Consider the following 23,533-nt stretch of genomic DNA (forward strand, 5'->3'; position numbering starts at 1 on the left):
CTGTGGCAGGATGGGGTGGCCAACACTCCAGGGAAACCAAGATGTCTTCCTTGCTTGTCTGGGTGCACGAGTAGCCATTAGCCACCCTGTAGAGGGGAACCTCCCCACAGTGGTGGTCTGGCAGCAAAAGCCATTTTTAATATTACATTCACGAAATCTAGGGAGGGGGCGGGGGCTTCTCTTTTTAATCACCTTCACCATCATTGATCCATCATGACATCTTGTTGCTCCTTTCAAGCTGCAAGCCCTCTGATTGGCCCATCAACTCTGATAGTCCACACTTTCCTTAATTGGATGGCATGTCTGTTTTCTAGCTAAGATTTGACTGCCAAGAGAAATATCACAATGAGTGACTGCCCCTGCTTATTATGGACATCCAACTCCTCATCTTTGAGCCCAATGGCGGGGTCCAGAAAGGGAAAATTCTGCTGATGGAATTGGTGGATGGGTAAAGCATTATGGTGGGGACCAAAGAAATGGCTTTGGTCTTCCCAATGTTTAGTTGGAGAAAATTTCGACACATAGCGAACCAGAAGTTCGACGTTTTAAGAGGAGGTCGAGAGAGGTGGAGGCGAGGTAGAGCTGGATATTTCCAGATATGATGTGGAGGAGCACGATGCTGATCAGAAATAATAAGGGGCCAAGGATAGAGCCCTGGGGACACGAGAAGCAACGGTGCAGGACTGGGAAGAGCAACCATTGCAGGTGATTCCCTGGATCCACTGGGTAGATAGGAATAAAACCAGGCAAGTATATTCCAATTAGGTAGACAATGGAGGGAGATGATGATCTTGTCAAAAACTGATTAAGAAGGAGGAGGGATTGTGTACCAAGCTCACATCCACCAAGAAACTCATTTGAGAAATATGAAAAATATTCCAGACAACACTAATCTTTTTTATAAATTTAGAGTACCCAATTCATTTTTTTCCCCCCAATTAAGGGACAATGTAACATGGCCAATCTACCAACGCTGCACACCTTTGGGTTTGTGGGAGTGAGACCCACACAGACACGGGGAGAATGTGCAAACTCCTTCGAACCCGGGTCCTCAGCACTGTGTAAAGTAAAAATGGGGAGATTTGTCATTTGAAACATGGAAGTCTGGCAAAACCTGACCTGAGAGTACATGAGAAAATGTAGGAAAAATCCCACGAAGGGTCAACAGCAGCTGCAAAAGGTTTTGAAATGCAGTTAGCCTTTAACAAACAGGCATTAAGAAAACAGCTTTTGACTGCTCAGGCTGTAAAACTGATGCCTGTCTGGGTGGATGAATGAGAATGTGTGTGTGTTTGATAAGGATTTGTGAATTTCCTTTGGTGCTTCTAGTTTTTAAAATGTTGTATTTTGCAAAACCGAGTTTCACATCAATTAGAAGTTCTAAACGGCAGGTAGAAATGTGATCAGTATTAGGAGGTAGTGATGCACGATCAATTGCACAAAGATAAAAGTTGGATACAACTGTGGCTTTATTACAGTCAGATGCGTGGCCTCCTGCTGCAGCTGGCGAAATGGCAGGGCACTGGAGGTCATGCATATTTATACAGTTCTCCGTGGGTGGAGCCAGCCGGCAGGAGCTACCGGAGAACCTGTAGTGCAGGTCCTACCTTGCATATCCTATTACAGTGGTTCACCACGGGTAGTAAATCAGTATGTTCAGAACTAAACTGGTCTTAGCATAAACACCAAAAATATGTTAACTCGGGAGCAGTCAGAGCGGTGTGCAGGAAATTACTTTGAAACAAACGGATTGAAATTGACATGGCACAGCTCCACCAGGATCCTAGTGCCGATGACTCACAAGAAAGTCACTTGCAGGAAAAGAGATGTTTAGAATGTTAAATACATTGTAGAAGGAGCTTTTTGGAATAAAGATATTAGACCAGATATTAGAGTCGGAGAATTACTGGCAGTATCAAGAAATGAGAATCTGATGACAGGGAAAGATTTAATAAAATTAGATGCAGGAAAAATTAAGATATTAAAACCAATTGATAACACAGAGGAAGTTTGGCTGAAGCTACCAACTAAAACCACAGGCAAAGTAATCAGTGAAGATATAAAATGTAAAGACAAGATTGTTCAGAATCTGGGTAAACATACAGTTGAATTAGAGAAGCACGGCGTCTAGAGCAAAATAAATTGTATCACAACTAAAACACATGACCCAATTGGATAATAATAGAGGGATCAAGATACTCCATAGGTAACGCATCGACAGCAAACGAAGAAACGTAATTAGTAAGGAATTGTATATGGGATTGGATGATAATGACAAACTGTAATTACTGTAGAGAAAACCTAGCCGACAACGATGTAATTCTGAAAGGAGGTGCAGGATTGTGGAGAAGTGACAAACTTATAGTCCCAATTAGTGAGGGAGTACATAGGTTAAAAGATGTTGGGATGACCAGAGGACATAAAATTAGCTTAACAGTGTTTAGAGACTGTATCACTGCGATGATGCTGTGCCACAGGTAGATCATATCCCCAAACCAATTGGACAAGGGAAAAAGGAATGTAGTTCGAGATTAATGATTGACCCAGGATATGGATTTGGAAAAAAAATGAACCAAAGTAGACCCCGAGACAGGGAAGGGGGTTCTGTGGACAGATTGAAAACCCCAGGCTTTAGAGCGAAAGGAATGTTTGGTTACGAGTGTCAGGGGATTACTGCACTTATCAGTATTATGTGATGAAGTAGAGTGGGAAGACAGTTAATTAAAACCTGTTAGCAGCACAGATAGGACAGATGATAAAGTTAGAATGTCATGTTCGGAACTTATCTTTCATAAAAATCCTGGCATAATCAGAAATAAAGAAATTGAAGTAAAAGTAGTAGCAATACCCGAAATGTATCAGGGTAGGTTTCGGCCAGATTGGACCACTGAGCGAGCAAAAGAGGAGTTTGAGATTCTTCGAATCTCACTCAGGGGTGCAATGATAGAAGGAGAAGGCTTAATTGTATGATGTACATAAATGATAAGGAAAACAAACCAGTTAAAAAAGAAAAAAGAAAGAAATGGTGGCAAAGGAAATCCGGAAGTCCTGGAGAGGGCACTTCTGGAGTATCCAAACATAGAACATAGAAAATACAGCACAGAACAGGCCCTTCGGCCCACGATGTTGTGCCGAACCTTTGTCCTAGATTAATCATAAATTATCATTGAATTTACAGTGCAGAAGGAGGCCATTCGGCCCTTTGAGTCTGCACCGGCCCTTGGAAAGAGCACCCTACCCAAACTCAACACCTCCACCCAACACCAAGAGCAATTTTGGACACTAAGGGCAATTTATCATGGCCAATCCACCTAACCTGCACATCTTTGGACTGTGGGAGGAAACCGGAGCACCCGGAGGAAACCCACGCAGACACGGGGAGGACGTGCAGACTCCGCACAGACAATGACCCAATCCGGAATCGAACCTGGGACCATGGAGCTTTGAAGCAATTGTGCTATCCACAATGCTACCATGCTGCCCTCAAGAACAAATAAATCTACACTATATCATTTTACCGTAATCCATGTACCTATCCAATAGCTGCTTGAAGGTCCCTAATGTTTCCGACTCAACTACTTCCACAGGCAGTGCATTCCATGCCCCCACTACTCTCTGGGTAAAGAACCTACCTCTGATATCCCTCCTATATCTTCCACCTTTCACCTTAAATTTATGTCCTCTTGTAATGGTTTGTTCCACCCGGGGGAAATGTCTCTGAATGTCTACTCTATTTATTCCCCTGATCATCTTATAAACCCCTTTCAAGTCGCCCCTCATCCTTCTCCGTTCTAATGAGAAAAGGCCTAGTACCCTCAACCTTTCCTCGTAAGAACTACTCTCCATTCCAGGTAACATCCTGGTAAATCTTCTTTGCACCTTTTCCAAAGCTTCCACATCCTTCCTAAAATGAGGCGACCAGAACTGTACACAGTACTCCAAATGTGGCCTTACCAAAGTTTTGTACTTTACAACAAAAATAGAAAATATAAATTAAAGAATAGGACCGTCTCCAACCTTGACCTGTTCGTTTGGTTTTTCAGATGAAAAAATAATACAGACATACTTGTTCGGACGAAGAAAGAGGACTACACTCCAAAGAAAAATAAGGATCAAGTTTGAAGGAGGAAGGGAAAAAGCTAGGACTAGGAGTAGGCTAGATGGGTTAAAATGTGGGGAGCACAAGTAGCCCAACGTACTAAACTTATCAGATAAATTAAAGATTTTTTTTAGACAGTATCCGGGGAAAACTAATGATACTCAATGGGACTCCGAGAAAGGGCAAGTTAAGATAAGAAATGCGTTACAAAACAAAACCACAAGTAGGAGTAATAGTCGCCGCATTGCTCTGGAAATTAGGAATTTTTAAATTAGGTCAAAACTTCTGTTGCAAATGTTGAAATAAAATTACTCAATGGAAAGAACGAAAAATGATACAATTGGCTACATATTTGAGAGAATTAAATGACAAGAGCCTGGAGGAAAACTTTAAGGGTTAGAAACAAATCAAAATATCAAATTATCAAATTATTACTGAGCAGTGAAACCTTCGGTCACACATCTCTGACTGGACATGTGTCCTGGACATCAGCTGATGGATGATCTGCGGTCTCCACGAGGCACACACTACGCGGTGGAGTTATGAAGGGTCTCGGCAGACAGCAGCGACTGACAAGGAACCCCAACATGCTAAATGACAATAGTTTAAAACTTTTTGCAGCTTGATGCCACAGCGGGAAATTTGTAACCAATGCAGCAAACAATATTGCATTGGAGAGCTGTAATAGTTATTAAGGAAGAAATGTCATGTAAATTGTTAGAGACTGTTATGTATGTATGATAATGGGGGTATGTGTGCCGTTCCAAGAACTTGATCAGCAATCACCAAGGGTGAGGAATTTTCTAAACTGTGTGAATATTTTAATAGCGTGAGTAAACATGGGATAAATAAACAAAGTATAATAGTGGTAGTTTAGTGTGTTTTCTTGATTTAACTACACGCAAAATCATGAATAATATTGATGTTGTTAACATGCCATATTTTGTATTAATAACTATTGACCCCAAAGCCACAAAGGGATGTGTCGATATTGTACTTTATCTTTTAGTGTTGAAATTGTGATAACGGCTGAAAATATGCAAAATTGTAACACACAAACTATTTGTGTGGCTAGGTAATAAGCAATGTGTTAAGATAAGACTTTTTTTTTGACTGTGTATTTAACAATAGGGAGAATTTATTTGGAAGAAGAATAAGTAATGGTTCGATGTGACGAAAGAGGATTCAATTGGTTGTATCCCCAAAAGTTGAATGTATTAAATGTGCCTACCGATGTCCTAGGGGTGGTTTTGCGACTACTGTTGGCTTATTATGTTGCAAATGTCCTAATGGCAAATATATACTTTATGTGGTAAGGGAAATGATAACGGAAGAAAGGGATTTGAAGGAAACTGAGCAGAAAATTATCTCATGTAAAACAGGGCTGGCAGACGTACATGGTTCAGAACAATGTTAGACACCAATGAGAGAAAGTCAGGAATAGAAGCGGGATTGATTGAAACTTTTAAATTGACGAAGAAAGGGAATCAGTGGATAGTACATGATGTCATGATTTACGATTCCAATGAGAAACGGAAAGCAATTTGGATGACGGAAAAATGGGACACTAGACAGCCAGTGATGGACAAAAGACCTTTTTGGTTACTGATAGACTGAGCTGGGTGCTGTTTCTAAGGGGCACGAGGAAGCTTCTACGGTGCTGCTACCCCAAAGAAGTAAAATGCTTTGGAGGCAGTGGAACACATGCATTTGTCTATTGTCTTACCTTCCTGAGCAGCTACAGCTATGGTTCACGGTGATTGGACTTGAGGAAAGGACGAAAAAAGAGTTTATCGACACTGGCCTGAGATATAGATAAATTTACGATTGATTTCGGTGCACAATTTAAAAATCACGACATGTACATACAAATGACAGAGATCGGGGATATATGTTAGTCAGTACAATTGGATGGGGGGATAATTGACAGAAAGATATAGTTATGTTTCAAATGCCAAGAAGTAAAAATGGGAAAATGTCATTTGAAACATGGAAGTCTGGCAAAACCTGACCTGAGGGTACATGAGCAAATGTAGGGAAAAATCCCACGAAGGGTTAACAGCAGCTGCAAAAGAAGGTTTTGAAATGCAGATAGCCTTTATCAAACAGGCGGGAAGAAAATAGCTTGTGACTGCTCAAGCTGTAAAACTAATGCCTGTCTTTCAAGTCAAAGCAGATTGAACTTTTAGTTACATGAAAAAAACCAATATTTTGCACCTTCTTTGAAGTTAATTATTTTAGTAAGCAGCTAAAAAAGAATTGCCAGGATCTTCAGTTGAATTGGGTGACAAATGTTTAGGTGTGAAATCCTGCTGACACCAGTTGAATATGGGAAACTGGTGACAACGTGTCCACGAGAACACAGGTTAACCCCAAATCGGAGTCAGAGTTCTGACAAGCTAAGGGCACTATTTGGTAACAAAGCAACTTTAGAAGTGACAGGAACCAGATGTAACACCCCGCTCGGATCAAAGCACTTTTGAACATTCCAAGGTAAAAAATGTTATCAGAGTTCGATGAACTAAAGCCATGCTCAACATGAATACATAGTCGTGTTAGAAGTAATTCAGAATAACGGTACCTTGAACAATCAAGAGTAAAATAAAGTTACTTTACGATAATGTCATCTCAACTTAATAACTGCTGGAAGGAGAATATAAACCCGAAATTGGTACCAGCCAGCAGAGTCAGCTCTCATAGCTGCCCTCGGTCATGAGAAGGATAGAACACTGAAACCGAACAGAACAGCGAATCTATCAGGAGAAAACCAAAAGCTAAAGAAAAAAGATTGTCAAGGTGGACCTGAAGGTCTTTTCAACCACCAGGAAAATCCAGAAGCAATATCTTTTTACTTTTCTGTAAGGACAGTGATTTTATCTTTTAAAAGAAAAAAATAATAATAAAATAAACTAATCTGAAACAGTGGTTATTACAAAGTCTACTTTACTTACTTAGCAACGCGGGACCCAGGCTACTAAGTGCTAAGTAGATGAAATGTTCTATGAAGATATGGGTTATACCGGGGGATAACTTGAAAATATAGACTGACCCAAATAGCACCCACCTAAGTCTGCATAGGAGTCAGGGAGTGAGAATCCTTGTTCACCATTTAGAATGTCTTATTGACCCTTTTTGGTATAGGGGGAATTCGAAGAATAGTGGTGAGTTTTTTACTTCAGCTGTGAGGCAGCAGTGCTAACCACTGTGCCACCATGCTTCCCTTCCAGGCAACATTAATGGTAAAGTTTTAAACCTGTATACATACTAAATACACAAGCCTGTAAACAGTTAGAAAATACATTTGCACAATCGTAACAGAAAATAGTTATTTTTAAAATTAACTCACATGTGACACTGGCTGGAATTTGATCCCACCCCCGAGGTGAGTCTGCCAATGGTAAGCCATTTAAACAGGCAGGAGGATGTGGGTGGGGTCCCTCACCTTCCTGCCTCCACACCGATTAACTCCATGGCGTGAAGGTGAGTAGATGGCCTTCACACCCCAGTGCAAATTGAAGCCTTAAATGGGCAATTTTAACGCCCACTCAAGGACCTCATTCAATGCTGTTGGTAGTCACCCATTGGCGAATGGAGGACTCACCATGTGAAAAGCCGGAAAAGCAAAACCTATTGGGGCTGCTTGCAGACTCCTGGGGGAGGTGGCTCATTCAAAGGCAGTCAGTGCCTGATCAAGACACATGGCATCGGGATGGGAGTCATCCTTCTGCCCTTGCTGCTATCTACACTCCCTCCATGTGATCCCCACCCACAAGGATCCCTTGGGAATCCCAAGCCAAGGCAGGAGTATTCAGTTTCTTTACCTTTGGCGTCCCTGTCGTCCCTGATGTGTAGAGGATATACAAAGGATGGTCTGAAGACACTGGGACACAGTCGTGATGCTGAGCAGCAGAAACCTCTTCATCCCAATCCAACTCTTGGCCAGATGTCAAATGAACTCTTTCCTGTCACATCATTAAAAAGTTTGCAATCAGAAATATGTGGGTGAATGCAGGGTTTTTAATGGACGGTTGAGTTTTTCACAAATGTCAAATTGTATTAACTATATTGTAATGAATTCGAGCAATGTTCATGAACTCACCCATCATACAGCCATGGTTAGGAAGTGGCTGGTTGGGGGGACGGACGGGGGGGGGGGGGGGGGGGGACGTGGGTGCGTATGGAGGCAGCTTCATGTCGGGGCACAAGTCTGGGGGTGTTGGTAACTGCGCTTCTGTCGTTCCCGCTGGCGCAGTGCTCCACCAGCCCCGTGGTGGTGGCGGCCCTGAGAGTCTGGGGGCAGTGGAGGTGGGAGCATCGGTCTGGTCGCCAATCTGCGATAATCACCGGTTTGCCCCGGGGAGGATGGACGAACTTATCGGGGATTGAGAGGATGGGGGACTTGTTTACAGAGGGGAGCTTTATGAGTATGAGGGCACTGGAGGAGAAGTTTGCATTGGCGAGGGGAAACAAATTTCAATATCTGCAGGTGCGGGACTTTCTGCGTAGACAGGTACCAACTTTCCCACTCCTACCGCTAAGGGGGATTCAGGATAGAGTGGTTTCTAGAGGATGGATAGGAGAGGGAAGCGTTTCGGAAATATATAAGGAGCATATAGGATTGGAGGAGATGCAGACTGAGGAGCTGAAGTTAAAGTGGGAGGAGGAACTGGGGGGAGAGATAGAGGAGGGGTTTGGGGGAGATGCGTTGAGAAGAGTCAACGCGCCCACATCATGTGCCAGGCTCAGCCTGATTCAATTCAAGGTCGTGCACCGGGATCACATGACAGTGGCCCGGATGAGCAGATTCTTTGGGGTGGAGGATAGGTACGCAAAATGTGCGGGTGGACCAGCGAACCATGTCCACATGGTCTGGGCATGTCCAAAGCTGAGGGGATTTTGGCAGGGGTTTGCTGACATCATGTCCAGGGTATTAAAAACAAGGGTGGCATTGAGTCCGGAGGTGGCCATTTTCGGTGTGTCGCAGGATCCGGGAATCCAGGAGGAGGAAGAGACAGATGTTCTGGCCTTTGCTTCCCTGGTAGCCCGGAGGCGGATATTACGAGCATGGAGGGACTCGAAGCCCCCGAAGCCGGAGACCTGGCTATCGGACATGGCTGGCTTTGTCTGCCTGGAGAAAATTAAGTTCGCCATGAGAGGGTCATTGTTAGGGTTCACCCAGAGGTAGCAGCCATTCATCAACTTCTTTGCAGAGAATTAATTGTCAGCAGAAGGGGGGGGTAGGTTAGCGTAGATTAGGGGGTTAAGTAATGGTGGGATCTGTGGGGGAGGGATGCGGTATTTGCACTATGTTTATATTTTCATGTACATTGTTTATATTGCTGCTGTTACAATGCCAAAAAATTAACTCAATAAAATGTTTATTAAAAAAAATACTGTCATGCCTGCAACAATATTTTTCATCACCTTGTTTATATGACTGAGCTGAAAATAATACTTGTGAATTTAAAACCAAAAAAAAAAATGAACTCATCCGTCCATATAACAATCCATATTCACTGAAGCATTTGAAGCTCAATTGTCATAGATGTTGTAACTATTGTGTGTGGCCGAGAAGGGGGGAGGGGAGGGGGGGTTGAAACTCCTATCCCTGGTCTAATCTACCCAACTCCAGCCTCAGAAAAATATAAAACCGCAGTGAATGTTCCATACAAACCAACAAATACCTTCTCCAAATGAGTTTGCTAATGTAAAAAAACCCAAAATGCATCGATTTAGCACTTTATCACACCATCACAACCTTTCAAATCATTTCACACAATAAATCTAATATCAATTTGCATGCAGACACAGACAGTTATGTGATGTGAATTAACACATACTCACATGGATTGCATAAATTAATTTATTTTTGACTAATGGCAGGATTTTCTGGTTCCCAGTGTGTGGGACCCACCGTGGGATAGTCGGCAGCCCTGCCAAAAATCCTTCCACTTTCGGCACTGGATGATCCAGGTGACGGGCGGAGCTGGAAAATCCTGCCCTGAGAAAAGCTTGCCATCTCCTCAGCTTCGACTGGACTACAGGCTAGGTCATGGAGAGGGAAGTACACGGTGCTAAATTATCATCTCATTAATGGTCAAGTGGGCATTTCGGAATGAAATGTCATATCAAAAATATAAATTTCATAATCTCCAAAATGGTCCAACATGTAACTGAGCCACATAAGCCAGAAAGCCAAGTTCAATCCTGTCTGGAATTAGCTTCAGCAACAAATGGGCAGATATTGGTTGTAATATCCAAGAGGGGATCCATGGGGTGGAAATGATTATCTTCCCTGTGGTCCTTGGGGAGTATGAGCTCCTCCGCTAGGAGTGAGGAATCTCTCTTAACCTCTGTATAAAAAGTCGGCCAGTAAGGTACCCACCACAGCAAGGAACCCGCTGGTACTGTATATCTTGCATTGTCAATAAAATTATGTTTCTTTATTTTGACTCGGTGTTGCCTTCCCCATATCCTCATTAGGGCGGTGTAGCGGACATGTCGCTACACCACTGCAGCAGCTGGTAGAATTTAAATTCAATTCCAAAAAATATGGAATTGAAAGTTTGTCTCAGTATTGGTGACCACAAAACTATCACTGATTGGAGTAAAAATACATTTGGTTCACTCACTCCCTCGAGGGGAGGAAATCAGGCATCCTTACCTGTTCTGGCCTACAGCCGACCCCAGACCGATCACAATGTGACTGACTCCTTCCTCTGAAATGGCCTAGCAAGCCACTTATTTCGCAGGTAATTCGGGATGGGCAACAAACATTGGCCTTGCCAGCAACACCCACATCCATGGAAAGGATAAAGGACAAAAAAAAAGCAATTTTGCGATTTGGGAGGAATAATTTGCCACATTCTGACCCACTCGCCGATTCAGCTTTGGAAAGGTGTGTGTGGGCATTTGCAAGACAGCAGCTGGCATTCTTGTACGACAGAAAATGGCCTCAAAGGTGCTTCGCAGAAATGTCAAAAACGCGGATGGTGAGGAGAAGCCAACGTTCAGAGGAGTGACCAAATGTTGGTTCACAAAGGTGCGAGTCTTGTGTCACAATGTCAGCAGTTTGAATTTGATACTCACCATGTTATGTCGATTGTAAATTATTACTTTGTCTGGCTTGTGTTGAGCACGCTCCAAAGCTTTTTCCAGCAATGGGATATACTCAACTCTTCTTCCCGGCTCAATTCCAAATGACGATGTCACAATCAGTTTCGGCTAGAAAATAAATCAAGATGTAATTCAAGGAATGGTAAGCAAAGGGCGGGAATGAACAAAATTGAAACAGAGTCCCATGTTGTGCACATTTAGCCGGGTGTTTCCTGGCAATGGCGCCCCGATCTCCGCATCCCAGTGCTGCCAGGGCACCCTGGCAGTGTTACCTGGGCACCCTGGAGGCATCAGGGTGCTAGGGTACCACCCTACCCAGAGTCCGACCACCCAGGGGCCCCAATTGTCTGGAAGACTTCCCCAAGAGGCCGGAATTGAACCCTGGAGCTGTGAGGCAGCTGTGCTAAGCACTGTGCCACTCAAAATTAAAAAGACTAAAGTACAGATGGACACTATAAGTAATAATACTGAGCTATCAGGCACTATGATAACATAATTTACAATTCAATCCCTTGCTGTGCTCCCCATCCAAATGGATTGGCTTTTCTAGTAATCTGGCAAACAAATGTTAACATAACACAACAGCTGTCATCAGAATTTAGTTCCAAATTGTAGCCCAGATTTTGTTACACGGTGGTATCTTGATGTCCTACATAATGGGTGGGATTTTCCAGTCCTTACTGCCAGCAGGAGCTTCTGGTCCCAGCAAACTCCCCACCCCCCTCCCCCCAACCCAGTGGCAGTGTCCCCGGCGATGGGACAGGTGAGCTACACAAACCGCCATGGACATCAGCGGGGCTCCCACTGGAGGCCAACGGAGAGTCGGCTCACCGCCCCAAAACACGCCATGGAAAGGGGTCAGAAAATCCCACCCCATATTTTCATCAATCGTTACTAATTTTACCTTTGCATGGTTAATGCGGGCAGAGAGCTCCTTTGACGCGAAGCCACCAAATATCAAACTGTGTATGGCTCCAATTCTAGCACAAGCCAACATTGCGTACATCGCTTGTGGGATCATTGGCATATAAATGGCAATACGATCACCCTTCTTGACTCCATGCTTGACAAAGACAGCAGCCAACCGTGAAACCTACAGTATTTCAAAAACATGGAGATGTTTTAAAAACCGAGTACCAACTATTACTTTCAGAATAAAATAGAAGTTATGTTGCTGTGAGAAAACACCGTTAAATGTTTATTCCAACCATTTCCAGTACAGCATCAATCAAATCACACTCAGCATTCATACCTCGGTGAAACATACAAAACTGAACAAGTAAATGTGTTTAATTTATTTGCAACTGGATACCATTTCATTAGGTTTTCCTGTTTGGGGCAGTAAATCCTGCAAATCTTTAAATGATCTCCTTGGATGAATGAAGGGCACACGTGTATTTTTGAAATGAGGAATTTACAGTGTAAAATTACAGCTCAAAGCACAGTCGCCAAGGAGATGAATCCCAGTTCAATCCTACTCTCTGATTCATTGTGTCAGAGCTTCATCCCACTGGTATCAAAACAGACATTATTCTCTCCTGAAATAAAGAAAGAATGCCTGTCCCCGACAAACAAAAGCCTGATTGTGTTGGGGGAATAAAGTTACACAATTTGGTTGTACTTTTCAATTCATTTCCACATATTAAGATTCCATGAAAGAAAATTGCAATTTAAACATTCCTCGCGACCAGAGGGAGTAGCTGCGGCAAATACATGGATACATTCAAGAAGAAACAGATAAGCAAATGGAAGTAAAAATGATAGAAACAAAGGCTGATTGGCTGAGATGAAAAGGAGTGGAATGAGGCACGTGTGGAGCATAAGCACATATTTGTTGGCCCGAACAGTCTTGTCTCCATGTTGCAATTAACCTTCTAACTGTAATATTTTACAAGTAGATGCTGCAAAGTGGGATCTGGAGACATGAGGGGAGCTTTCACCTGAAAAATAAGTGTGATTGTTCAGGTAGTCTGAAACAGGAACTCAACCTGCCCCAAATCGGTCCAGTTCTTATTTTAGCAGAGACAGGACAAGGGGCAGGCGACCAATGCACTCACCAAGAGGTAGATTGCAAAGTTTTGGATGAGATTAAGTGTCTGGAGAGTGGAAGATGAAAGGGTGGGACTGTTTTGGTCAAGTTAAGTCTGAGAGTAACAAAGGCAACCAACATCCCACCCTCAGGATCTATGGAATTGTTGCAATATTGACTTATACCAAAAAGGTGATTTTCTTTTATTCTTGGGAAGAGGGTGGCACCGTCTAGGCCAGCATTTGATGCCCATCCCTAATGGTCCTCGAGTAGGTGATGGTGGAGCAGTTTTCTTGAACCGCGACAACATATCGATTTACAGTGCAAAAGGCCATTCAGCCCATCGGTACGCACCAGCCCTTGGAAAGAACACCCCCACTTGAGGCTAGGCTTCCACCCCATCCCTGGAACCCAACCCAACTAAGGGACAATTTAACATATCCAATCCACAGGCCAATCCACCTAACCTGCACATCTTTGGACTGTGCTTTGTGGGAGGCTGTTCCAGGGTTTTGACCCAGCAACAGTGAAGTAACGGCAATATATTCCAAGATAGGGGCAGCACAGTGGCAGAGTGGTTAGCCTTGCTGCCTCATGGCACCGAGGTCCCAGGTTCGATCCCGGCTCTGGGTCACTGTCCGTGTGGAGTTTGCACATTCTCCCCGTGTTTGCATGGGTTTCGCCCCCACAACCCAAAGATGTGCAGGGAAGGTGGATTGGCCAGGCTAAATTGCCCCTTATTTGGAAAAAATGAATTGGTACTCTAAATTTATAAAAAGATAAACATATATATATATGTATTTCAGGATGGCGAGTGGGTTGGAGGGGAACATCAAAGTGGCGGTACCCCTATTTCTTTGCTGCCCGTGTCCTTCTAGACAATAGCAGTCACGCTTTTAGGAGGTTCTGTCGGAGGAGGTGTGGTGGGTTCCTGCAGCGTATCCTGCAGATGGTACACACGGCTGCCACTGTGCATCAGTGGTGGAGGGAACAAATGTTTGTAGATGGGGTGCCAATCGAGCGGGCTGCTTTGTCCTAAATGATGTCAAACTTGTGTTGCTGGAGATGCACTCATCCAGGCAAGGAGAGAGTATTCCATCACACTCCTGACTTGTGCCTTGGAGATGGTGGACAGGCTTTGGGGAGTCAAGAGGTTGAGTTACTCGCTGCAGGAATCCTCACTTCTAGCCTGCTCTTGTAGTCAGAATTTTTGTATGACTAGCCCAGTTCAGTCTCTAGTCAATGGTAACCCCCCAGGATATGACAGATTCTTTTTAGATTTTTGACTTGGAAGGTGGCGAAAGGGACATAGTATGTGTTGGAATTTTACAGTCCCGTCACTGTGTGGGCGGGGCCGGAAAATGCAACGAGCCATTCAAACATGCATTGACTTCGGTGGTATTGGAAGATCGTGCCAGTGGGAGGAACCATAAAACTTTGCACATGGCCTTTTACCTGAAAAAGCTGCCAGCGCTCCATTTTGTTTTAAAGAATTCCACACTTCAAATTACTTTTTTTCGACATAATAGCAACGCTAAAAATGGATTGAAATAAACTGCTGTTTGAGGTAGAATTTGAGATTCCACAAATTTGTAATTGTTATGTAAAGAACAAATGCCTAACAGCTGTGCAAAAAGCCAAGAATTGAGCGAGTAGTAAATAAATAATGAAAAATAGCTGAATGGTTAGGTTCAAGCCAATTATTATTAGCTAAGGCTCTGCTGGTAGTTTACAATCCTCATTAGTAGCCGTCACAAATCAGAAAACCTCATACTTCACATTCTGTCCAGTTTTCCACTGCATTTCGACTTGAGTGTGGGGCTAAGTCAGGTGTGAACCACAGACATTCACAAACCCTATTTAAATGGAAATCAGGTTGTGCACTAAACTTCAGGATGCCACACATGCCATGGATTTCCTTACCCTGCAACTAATCTCCATTATAAGATGGGTGCATGTCAGTAAAACACACCTGGCCAAATCTCTCTCAAAGCAATATCGATGTGATTTTATTGAGTACTGAAGACTTTTTTTTCCTTTTGCAATGATAATTTCTTGGGTCGGTGTTTATTTTTCTCTACCCTTTTGCCTCTTTGGGGAAGCCTTCAGCTGAAATGCGCACTTCCTGGACTCCTGGTAATTACTGGGCGGGGCTCTCCAGCCTCCCAGTGCATGTTTCTCGGCGGCAGGAGGTGGCGCCCTATTCGCTGGTGGCGGGATTCTCCAGCCTCCGGAGGGATTCTCCGCTCCTGCTAATGGGAATTGCCATCGAAGCTGTCGCCGGTAAACCCACAGGCGGGGGTGCGCTGCCGGTGAGACCAGAGAATCCAGTCGCCAGCGAATGGCTGGAGAATTCCGGCCTCAGTACGAGTCAGAATTAACAAAGTAGGAAGGATGAGAATCATTTTGACTGTCTTCAATAATGCTACAAGTGTCTGTAAGGGTCCTTCATGTTTGTTCCCTGATTTTCCCTTTTATTTTTTTGCCGTTACATTTTTTATTCATGGATGGTGAATGGACACATGTCTTTAAGGCAAGTGGTCTGTGCCTTTAATTCAAGCAGAGGATTTCAGTAGAAGCAGAGGTCACTGTGCTAGTCTGTTCTGGTTCATACTGGAGTTGTACACTGACCGGCATCAATGGCAGAGATTGACTGGGACTCTGATTTGGCTGATGGCCAATGAATTGGTCCAAAAGGCTGTGCTCTGCCAGGAAACAGGTGGTGATTGGATCTGATCCCATTGGAATGTTTCTCCGAGCTCCAAGGATGGAGTTTGGTTGCAGTTTTGCTCTTGGCGGCCCCAGGGAAGGACCTGCCATCCTCTCCTCTCAGGTTTCTACAGAAAGGCTGTGCTTCTGAACTGGGAGAGAGCCTGGATGAATCCGTTTACAGGCAGAGTCCAGAACCGACCAGCTCTCTCTCCTAAAAAGGCAAAACCGAACAATTCTTTAAGGAAAGATAGAGGCCTGAATGCGAATCTCGAGCTGAATGCCCAACTTAATGAGAAATAAAGTGTCTCTTCAGAAAGCTTGCTGCCAGTGAGTACTACGTTTTTTCTAAACTGCGAGGTACCTGAATGAATGACTCTACTTAGGAGACTACTAGTGGCTGCAAACAAGAGACTCTAGTCTGCAAGCATGCAGTGAAGTAAGTGTGCTAAAGAACCACTGTCCTGAGCATCCAAAGCAAAGACACTTATCTTTTGACTTTCACTCATTATTTTCCATCCCTTCCCCCCCCCCCCCGCCCCCCTGTGTTTGTCTGTCTTGTGTGTGGGTAGAGGGTGGGACAGCTGAAGGGGTAGTGGGTATTAGATTGCTGTTATCCAGTTGTATTTGTGCATATTTCATGATAGTTCTTGGTGTAAATAATAATTGTCTTTCAACTTATAAACCTGGTGACTGTAATTATTGGGCAGCTAACGGTCAAAGACTTTTGGTATCTTTATAAGAATCATTGGTTAATTTATGTGTGTTGTGACTCCAGGAAAGTGGGGCTGGAACGGATTCTGGTCTTGCCCAGGGTGTTGTAACAAATCGGACAAGCTTGGCATAAATCAGAGGCTGAAACACCTCAGGTCATATTGACAGTAGTCAATAAGAACATATGTTTATAGCGCATTCACAGCCAACTGCGTATGACACAGGAGACTAACGTTCTACTTCACTGCCCAGGCAGTCAATAAGCTTGCCATATGCTGCAGGACTATTTACAAACAGCTTCCAGGAGAGGTAAGACTGTTCTTTCTTTACCACTTAGCTTGTATGAAATGAAATGAAAATCGCTTATTGTCACAAGTAGGCTTCAAATGAAGTTACTGTGAAAAGCCCCTAGTCACCACATTCCGGCGCCTGTTCAGGGATACATATGTGCAAACATATGAATTAGGAGGAGTAGGCCACTTGGCCCCTCGAGTCTGCTGCACCATTCAAGATGATCTTGGCTGATCTGATTGCAACCTCAGCCCCACATTCCTACCTACCCCCAATAACATTTCACCCCCTTGTTAATCATGAATTAACATCCTTCCACATCACACAGATAGAACCCAAGTGATTCCACATGTCGACCAAAATATACACACACCAAGAGGAGGCATATGTATTTTTTAAGTGCAAGTTTAATACATTTGATGATGGATATGGAACCTCTAATAATTAATTTACATTGCAAAAGATGAATATGCTGCTCTGCTAAATACCACCGACACTCGTATTTCAACTTATGGGCGTGATTCAGCCACCATTTTGCACCTGACGCTGATCCGGGAACGCCGGGTGAATAGTGGGAAAGTCCGAAATCGATTCACCCGGCCCTCTCCCGATGGAGAGTTCCGGATCTTGCCCAAAGGAAGGAAGGTCATTAAGCCTGATTTGCATTCATTTCAATCTCCGATTGGCGAGATTGAAGTCGAATGCAGCGTCCTCCAGGGAGTTACCCGACTCCCCAGCGGGAGGTCACGGGGGCATCGCTTCGTATTCCTTTTTAAGAAATGTGGCACAAGTCACTACCTGCTACTGCCCCCCCCCCCAACCCGGGAGGCCATCCCCGAGCAAGCCCGACAGTTTTTCAGAGTTTTGTTTAGCCTCCTGCACGCCCCCCCCCCCCCCCCCCCCACCCCCACCCTTCCGTAGCCATGGTGCCCAGTCCATGTTTGTACATGTAGTAATTCACGTCCGTGAGACATCCGCCTGGGAGCAGCGGAGTGGATCAACCCGTAATCACATTCCAATGCCTGCAAATGCTGATTTTGCATGCCGGCGCGGAGTGCAAACCTCATCGCCACAAGGGCGGGACTGGAGCATGGCGCCCGAATCGGCACCAGTTGCGAACCTCGATTTTGGCTGGACGCCAGATTCTCCGCTAATCAGTCCGCAGCGTCACAAGGCAGAGAATTTTGCCTGTTATTTCCAGATAACATGCTCCCTTAATTTTCCCACTTGGCTTGGTATGTCCACAAAACGAATGCATTTACCCCCAGAACAATAAGAGTGTATTACTGTCAGCTGATCTGTGCTCTGCTCCTCCAGCACTATCTCGCCTACTTCTAAGCTTCAGTGCTGGGATAGTCCAGGATCACAGTTTCAAAGAGAGATGCTGCTAAATCAGCCGCAGAATCGAATGCAGGTATCAGGATGGAAAGGTGCTTTGCTCAAGTGGTTGAAAAAATAAAGATGTATAGGCCACAAAATGCAAGTGAGCATGTGAGCCAAGACAAAACCTGAATGTTGTTGGACAGAAGATTTGTAACATTCACCATCTTCTTGTACAAGGCCTGGTGACTGTCAGGGAGAGTACACTTTCACATTTCTAAAATAAACATTTCAGTTGCTAAACTGTGTTTGATCCTGCAACAGGAAGCAAAACAAAATTATATGTTTTGGATCACTATTGACAATATACATAGTTCCACTTTTTAGAAGCCAATACTTGCATTTCATAAACGGTTGCATTTAATGATATCTCTATTCTTGGTTAGAATAAGCAAACAGTTCAAATCTGAATGATTATTTAAACCTTATGATCTATGATTGTAGAAGTAGTTTTATTTTGTAACTTTATATTTTCATTGCTAAAATTCAATCATTTTGTTATAGAAGCTACAACATAAAACATAATATTCAGAGACTATTTTATTTTGTAGATTCAGTTTAAGGAGGAGGTTGAAATTTAATAATTTCACAGAGTAAATTTCTTAATTACCGAACAGCTCTACCTATGAGATCAAACAACCTGCATTTATGTAGCCCCTTTAACATAGTACAAACTACCAAATTGCCTCACGGGAGAGGAATCAAAAATCAAGACTCAATTTCAGTTTTATCACTTACAATTGTTAGCTAATGCCAGGAACACAAGACAAACACACTGCAATTAAAGTTCAGTGTCTTCCAGCGGAGATTCCAATGGGATAGGGGCATGAAAAGGTATTCAAGGCAAGCCAGCCAGGGTTCAGAACGATTGCCGGAAAAAGTAAAATGGGTTACCTTTCTCATTAACCAATTTCATTGTTGCTCTTGTCTCGCCAGTGATACAGACAGAGGGAACGCAATGATAGCAAATTAAGGCAATGTATTCTCTTCTTCACATGAATACCTCATTTTTGCAAGTCCAGTATTACTTTACAGCTAATGATTATACCTACAGGACACTGCTGTCTTGCAGTTCTTTTCTCAAGTATCAGCAAGAACTAAAAGTGGTACCTTCAACACAGGATCTTCAAATTGTTCAGAGAATGGCAGAGAGATTAATCACCTTCCTTAGTGTAGTACCATTATGAGGACTGTCTTAAAGGACCTTGGATGTGAACTCTATAGCTTCAGAGAACAATAAATACTGTTGACTGAGAATTCCGAATTACCTGTTCCAGAGCTTCCTTGTAGGTAATGGTTTGTTTGGTGTCAGTAACAGGACTATCATGAATGATAGCAATTCGATCTCCCAGTCCATTTTCAACATGACGATCCAATGCATTATAGCACACATTGAGTTCACCATCAACAAACCTGAAACACACAGCAGAAATACAAGCTTTTCTTCAGCTGTCTAATTACTTAAAATTAAGCTGCGGTGTTACTTTATAACCTTGTCGGTAGATGACCCTGCAGCCACAGGGATCTTGGGATCGTTGCAGTATCTGCTTGGCTTGTACACTCAGGGCCTTATCTGTCGCCACTTGATGGAATGAATGAAGACCCAGGTGTGACATCTGCCCAGTTAGATATCGTCATCAATCCTGCAAACTCCCGTCACCAACCTGTTGCTGTGTCCACCCTCTTACAGAGTGACCAGCGTAACAGACCACCGGACAGTAATAAGTCTTCTTGTTTAAGTCTTGCATGACCCGGCATTCCAACATGATGAATGAAAGCAATGCTACAGCACAGAAGGAGGCCGTTCGGCCCATCATATCTGCGCCGGATCTCCAAATAAGCAATTCACCTCGTGACATTTCCCCACCTTCTTCCAGGAACCCTGCACATTCTTCATTCTCAGCTAACAATCCAACTCCCTCTTGCAGCACATTCCGGATCCTAACCACCCTTTGCGTGAAAACGTTTCTCCCCATGACTCATCACCACTACCTTCTCACACGCAATTAGGGATGGGCAAAAGTGTTGACCGAGCCGACAACTGAGAATGAATAATCAAAAAAATGATTCTGTTGCTTCATTTGCCAATTAATTTAAATCTGAGCCATCTCAGTCTCAATTCTTCCACCGGCAGGAACAGTTTCTCTTTACCTAACCTCTTCAGACCCCTCATGGTTTTGAACACCTTTATCGAATCTTCTCTCAACCCTCTGCTTGCCATGGAAAACAGTGACAATCTCCCCAACCTATCTTCAGAGCTGACGTTTCTCATCCCTGCAACCATTCTCCTGAATCTTTTCTGCACTCTCTCTAGTGCCGCCACATCCTTCCTAAATGTGGCACCCAGAACTGGACGCAATCCTCCAATTGAGGCCAATCCGGTGTTTTATGCAAGTTTAACATACCTCCTGGCTCCTGGCACTCTATGCCTCGGATACGGTATGCCTTATTAACTGCTCTCTCAACCCATCCTGCCACCTTCAATTACTTTTACACACATACACCCAGTCACCTTCGTTCTTGCACCCTCTTTAGAATTTTACCCTTGATTTTATACTGGCTGTCCATGTTCTTTCAACCAAAAAGAATCACCTCACAACTCTCTGAACTGAACTCCACCTGCCACTCCCTGATGGTTAACGAAACCTGTGAAACATCCATTATCCCAACCTTAAAGTTAAAACTGCTCTTAGTTCCCATGCACAATTAGCGTTGCTCTATGCCATGTTCTTACCTGTAACTAGCCTCCATCCTTCATTAACAAGGATTCAAGATGGTAGGAAAGATGCAGAAGAAAAGGAGGAGAGGTGATAAGGATTAAACTTGGGAAGAGAGACAAAAAGATTAATGATGAGAGAAAACATATGAGAGAAAGCTAGCTGGAAATATGAAGATGGATATTAAGAGTTTCTATAGATATTGGGGCTGGGGGGCACTGTGGTGGGACGGTCCGGGGCGCGCGAGTCAGCCGAAGGGGGACGACGACTATTTCACGGGCTTCAGTTGGACAGGGCACCATTGAGGCCACATCTTAGTACAGTACAGTATTTGTCTCATTATTCATGGAAAGATGTAAATGTATTAGGAGCAGTTCAGAGAAGTGGCATATTGCCTTGTGAGGAAACGTTGGAGAGGTTAGGCTTGCATCCACTGGAGTTTAGAAGAGTAAGAGCACGGTAGCACAAGTGGATAGCACTGTGGCTTCACAGCTCCAGGGTCCCAGGTTCGATTTCCCGCTGGATCACTGTCTGTGCGGAATCCGCACGTTCTCCCCGTGTCTGCGTGGGTTTCCTCCGGGTGCTCCAGTTTCCTACCACAGTCCAAATACGTGAGTTGGCCATGCTAAATTGCCCTCAGTGCCCAAAAAGGTTAGGAGGGTCTATTGAGTTACGGGGAAAGGGTGGAAGTGAGGGCTTAAGTGGGTCGGTGCAGACTCGATGGGCCGAATAGCCTCCTTCAGCACTGTATGTTCCATGTAAATATGTAAAGAGGTGACTTGATTGAAACCTTTAAGTGGAGAGAGTGGGCTGGATTCTCCGTTTCGGAGGCTAAGTGCTGGAGCCAACAAAGAGTCCGTGGTGTTCCACGACGGGAAAATCAACCGGAATCCCTCACCGATTCCAGTACCGATAAGGGGCTAGCACCGGCGCCACGTGGAAGACCTACTGAACATGCTGAAAACGGACGGAGAATCGCCGGGTTATGGGCCACACATGCGCAGGGCTGACAAGCTGCAGCCGTGCATGCCTACGGCCACACTGGTCGCGCCAGAGATCATGGTGCCAGCCGTGCCAGACCGCGTACCCGCCCACTCCGATCTCACAGCCCACCCCCACCACTCCCCCCAGCCCTAGCAGAAGCTTCCCAGCCAGTGAATCTCGGCCGAGTGTGGTGGCGCCGGACGTTCCACAGCCGGCATGCCGGGTTCCTGACCGCTGGGACCACACGTGGCCCACACCGTCGGGAACTCGGCCCATCGTACGCGGAGAATCGCGGGTGAGCCGCCTGATGACGTGGCAACAGCGTTGCAACTGCGCACGCCGCGTGTCCCAATTACGTCAATTTGGAGGTGATGGTGAACCGGCACCTGCCTCAATTTCAGCGTCAGGAGCCATTCTCCGCCCGATCGCTGTTCTCAATTTTGGCCTCAGGTGATGGAGAATCCCGCCCATTGAGTCTTCTTGTGAGAGAGTCTGCACCAAGGACCACGTTTAAAAATAACCCAATGAAAACCAAGACTGAGAATTGTTTTTTCCCCTCAGAGGGTCATGCGTTTCTGGAATGGTGTTCCTCAAAAGGCAGAGTCTTTAAATATTAAGACAAAGCTGGATAGATTCCTTATCACGGGATTGAAATGTTATCAGGGACTGGCAGGAATGTGGGGTTGAGGTTACAATCAGAGCAGTCACGATCTTAAGGCATGGTGGAGCAGGCTAGAGGGGCCGAGTGGCCTACTCCTGCTCCTAGTTGGGATGCATGTTCTTCCCTGTGAAGTTCCAAAAGGATTCTCAACGTATCATTTGGATCCCCACTTCCCACCCCTCCCTTGGGCCATGCTACCTCCTTCACTTCAAGCAGAAGATATTATAAATTTATAAAGTGTTGGCCATTTGACAGTGCTCATAGTATGACACCTCTTATAAAACAGCTACACATGCCAAGAATTTCAGTGTACTATGCTGAAATGCTGCTGGGTCGTCCTGTGGGCGGGGAGCGTATGTTGGTAAATAAGGACTTGAGGAACAAAAAGCATTGGATACTAAGCTTGGAGAATGTTTATAACTTCAACCTCCTTGACTAACTCCATGTGCAGGAACTCCATGGCCTTCAATTCTCAAGACGTCATGAATCACAGCTTCGGTATCAGCTTATTTAACTGCACGTACACTTTAATTATTGTTATCAACTTTCTCCCGAAAATAAACAAGAAAAGTCGATAAGTTGGAAGGAGAGAGAGAGAGAGAGGGAGAGGGATGTGTGCGTTCGACCAGCCAATTTCTGGGACCTTGTAAACATGCCCTATCTCGACAGCAGTGTTGAAACCGTGACATAGGGATATTTAAAGCAAAATGAATTGCGAGGACATACATTCTCGTCTTTAACATGGGGGAATAAAACATTCCAAGGAGCTTCACAGGGGTTTTTTTTGGGGGGCGGGGGGGGGGGGCGGCATAGGTGCTGAGTCAAAAAAATAA

General features: G+C 44.4%; 1 protein-coding gene across 1 annotated transcript in view; it reads right to left on the minus strand.

The window, feature by feature from the left end:
• acss3 (acyl-CoA synthetase short chain family member 3) overlaps nucleotides 1-23,533 on the minus strand; it is a 90,677-nt gene that overhangs the window by 58,751 nt on the left and 8,393 nt on the right. The window contains exons 2-5 of the mRNA XM_072485159.1: nucleotides 19,607-19,751; nucleotides 12,120-12,308; nucleotides 11,189-11,323; nucleotides 7,921-8,061 (exon numbers count right to left, since the gene is read on the minus strand). Of these exons, the coding sequence (XP_072341260.1) occupies nucleotides 7,921-8,061; nucleotides 11,189-11,323; nucleotides 12,120-12,308; nucleotides 19,607-19,751 (610 nt within the window). The remainder of the gene's footprint in view (nucleotides 1-7,920; nucleotides 8,062-11,188; nucleotides 11,324-12,119; nucleotides 12,309-19,606; nucleotides 19,752-23,533) is intronic.

This window comes from Scyliorhinus torazame, chromosome 19 (genome assembly GCF_047496885.1).
Source record: "Scyliorhinus torazame isolate Kashiwa2021f chromosome 19, sScyTor2.1, whole genome shotgun sequence".
Lineage (NCBI taxonomy): Eukaryota > Metazoa > Chordata > Chondrichthyes > Carcharhiniformes > Scyliorhinidae > Scyliorhinus > Scyliorhinus torazame.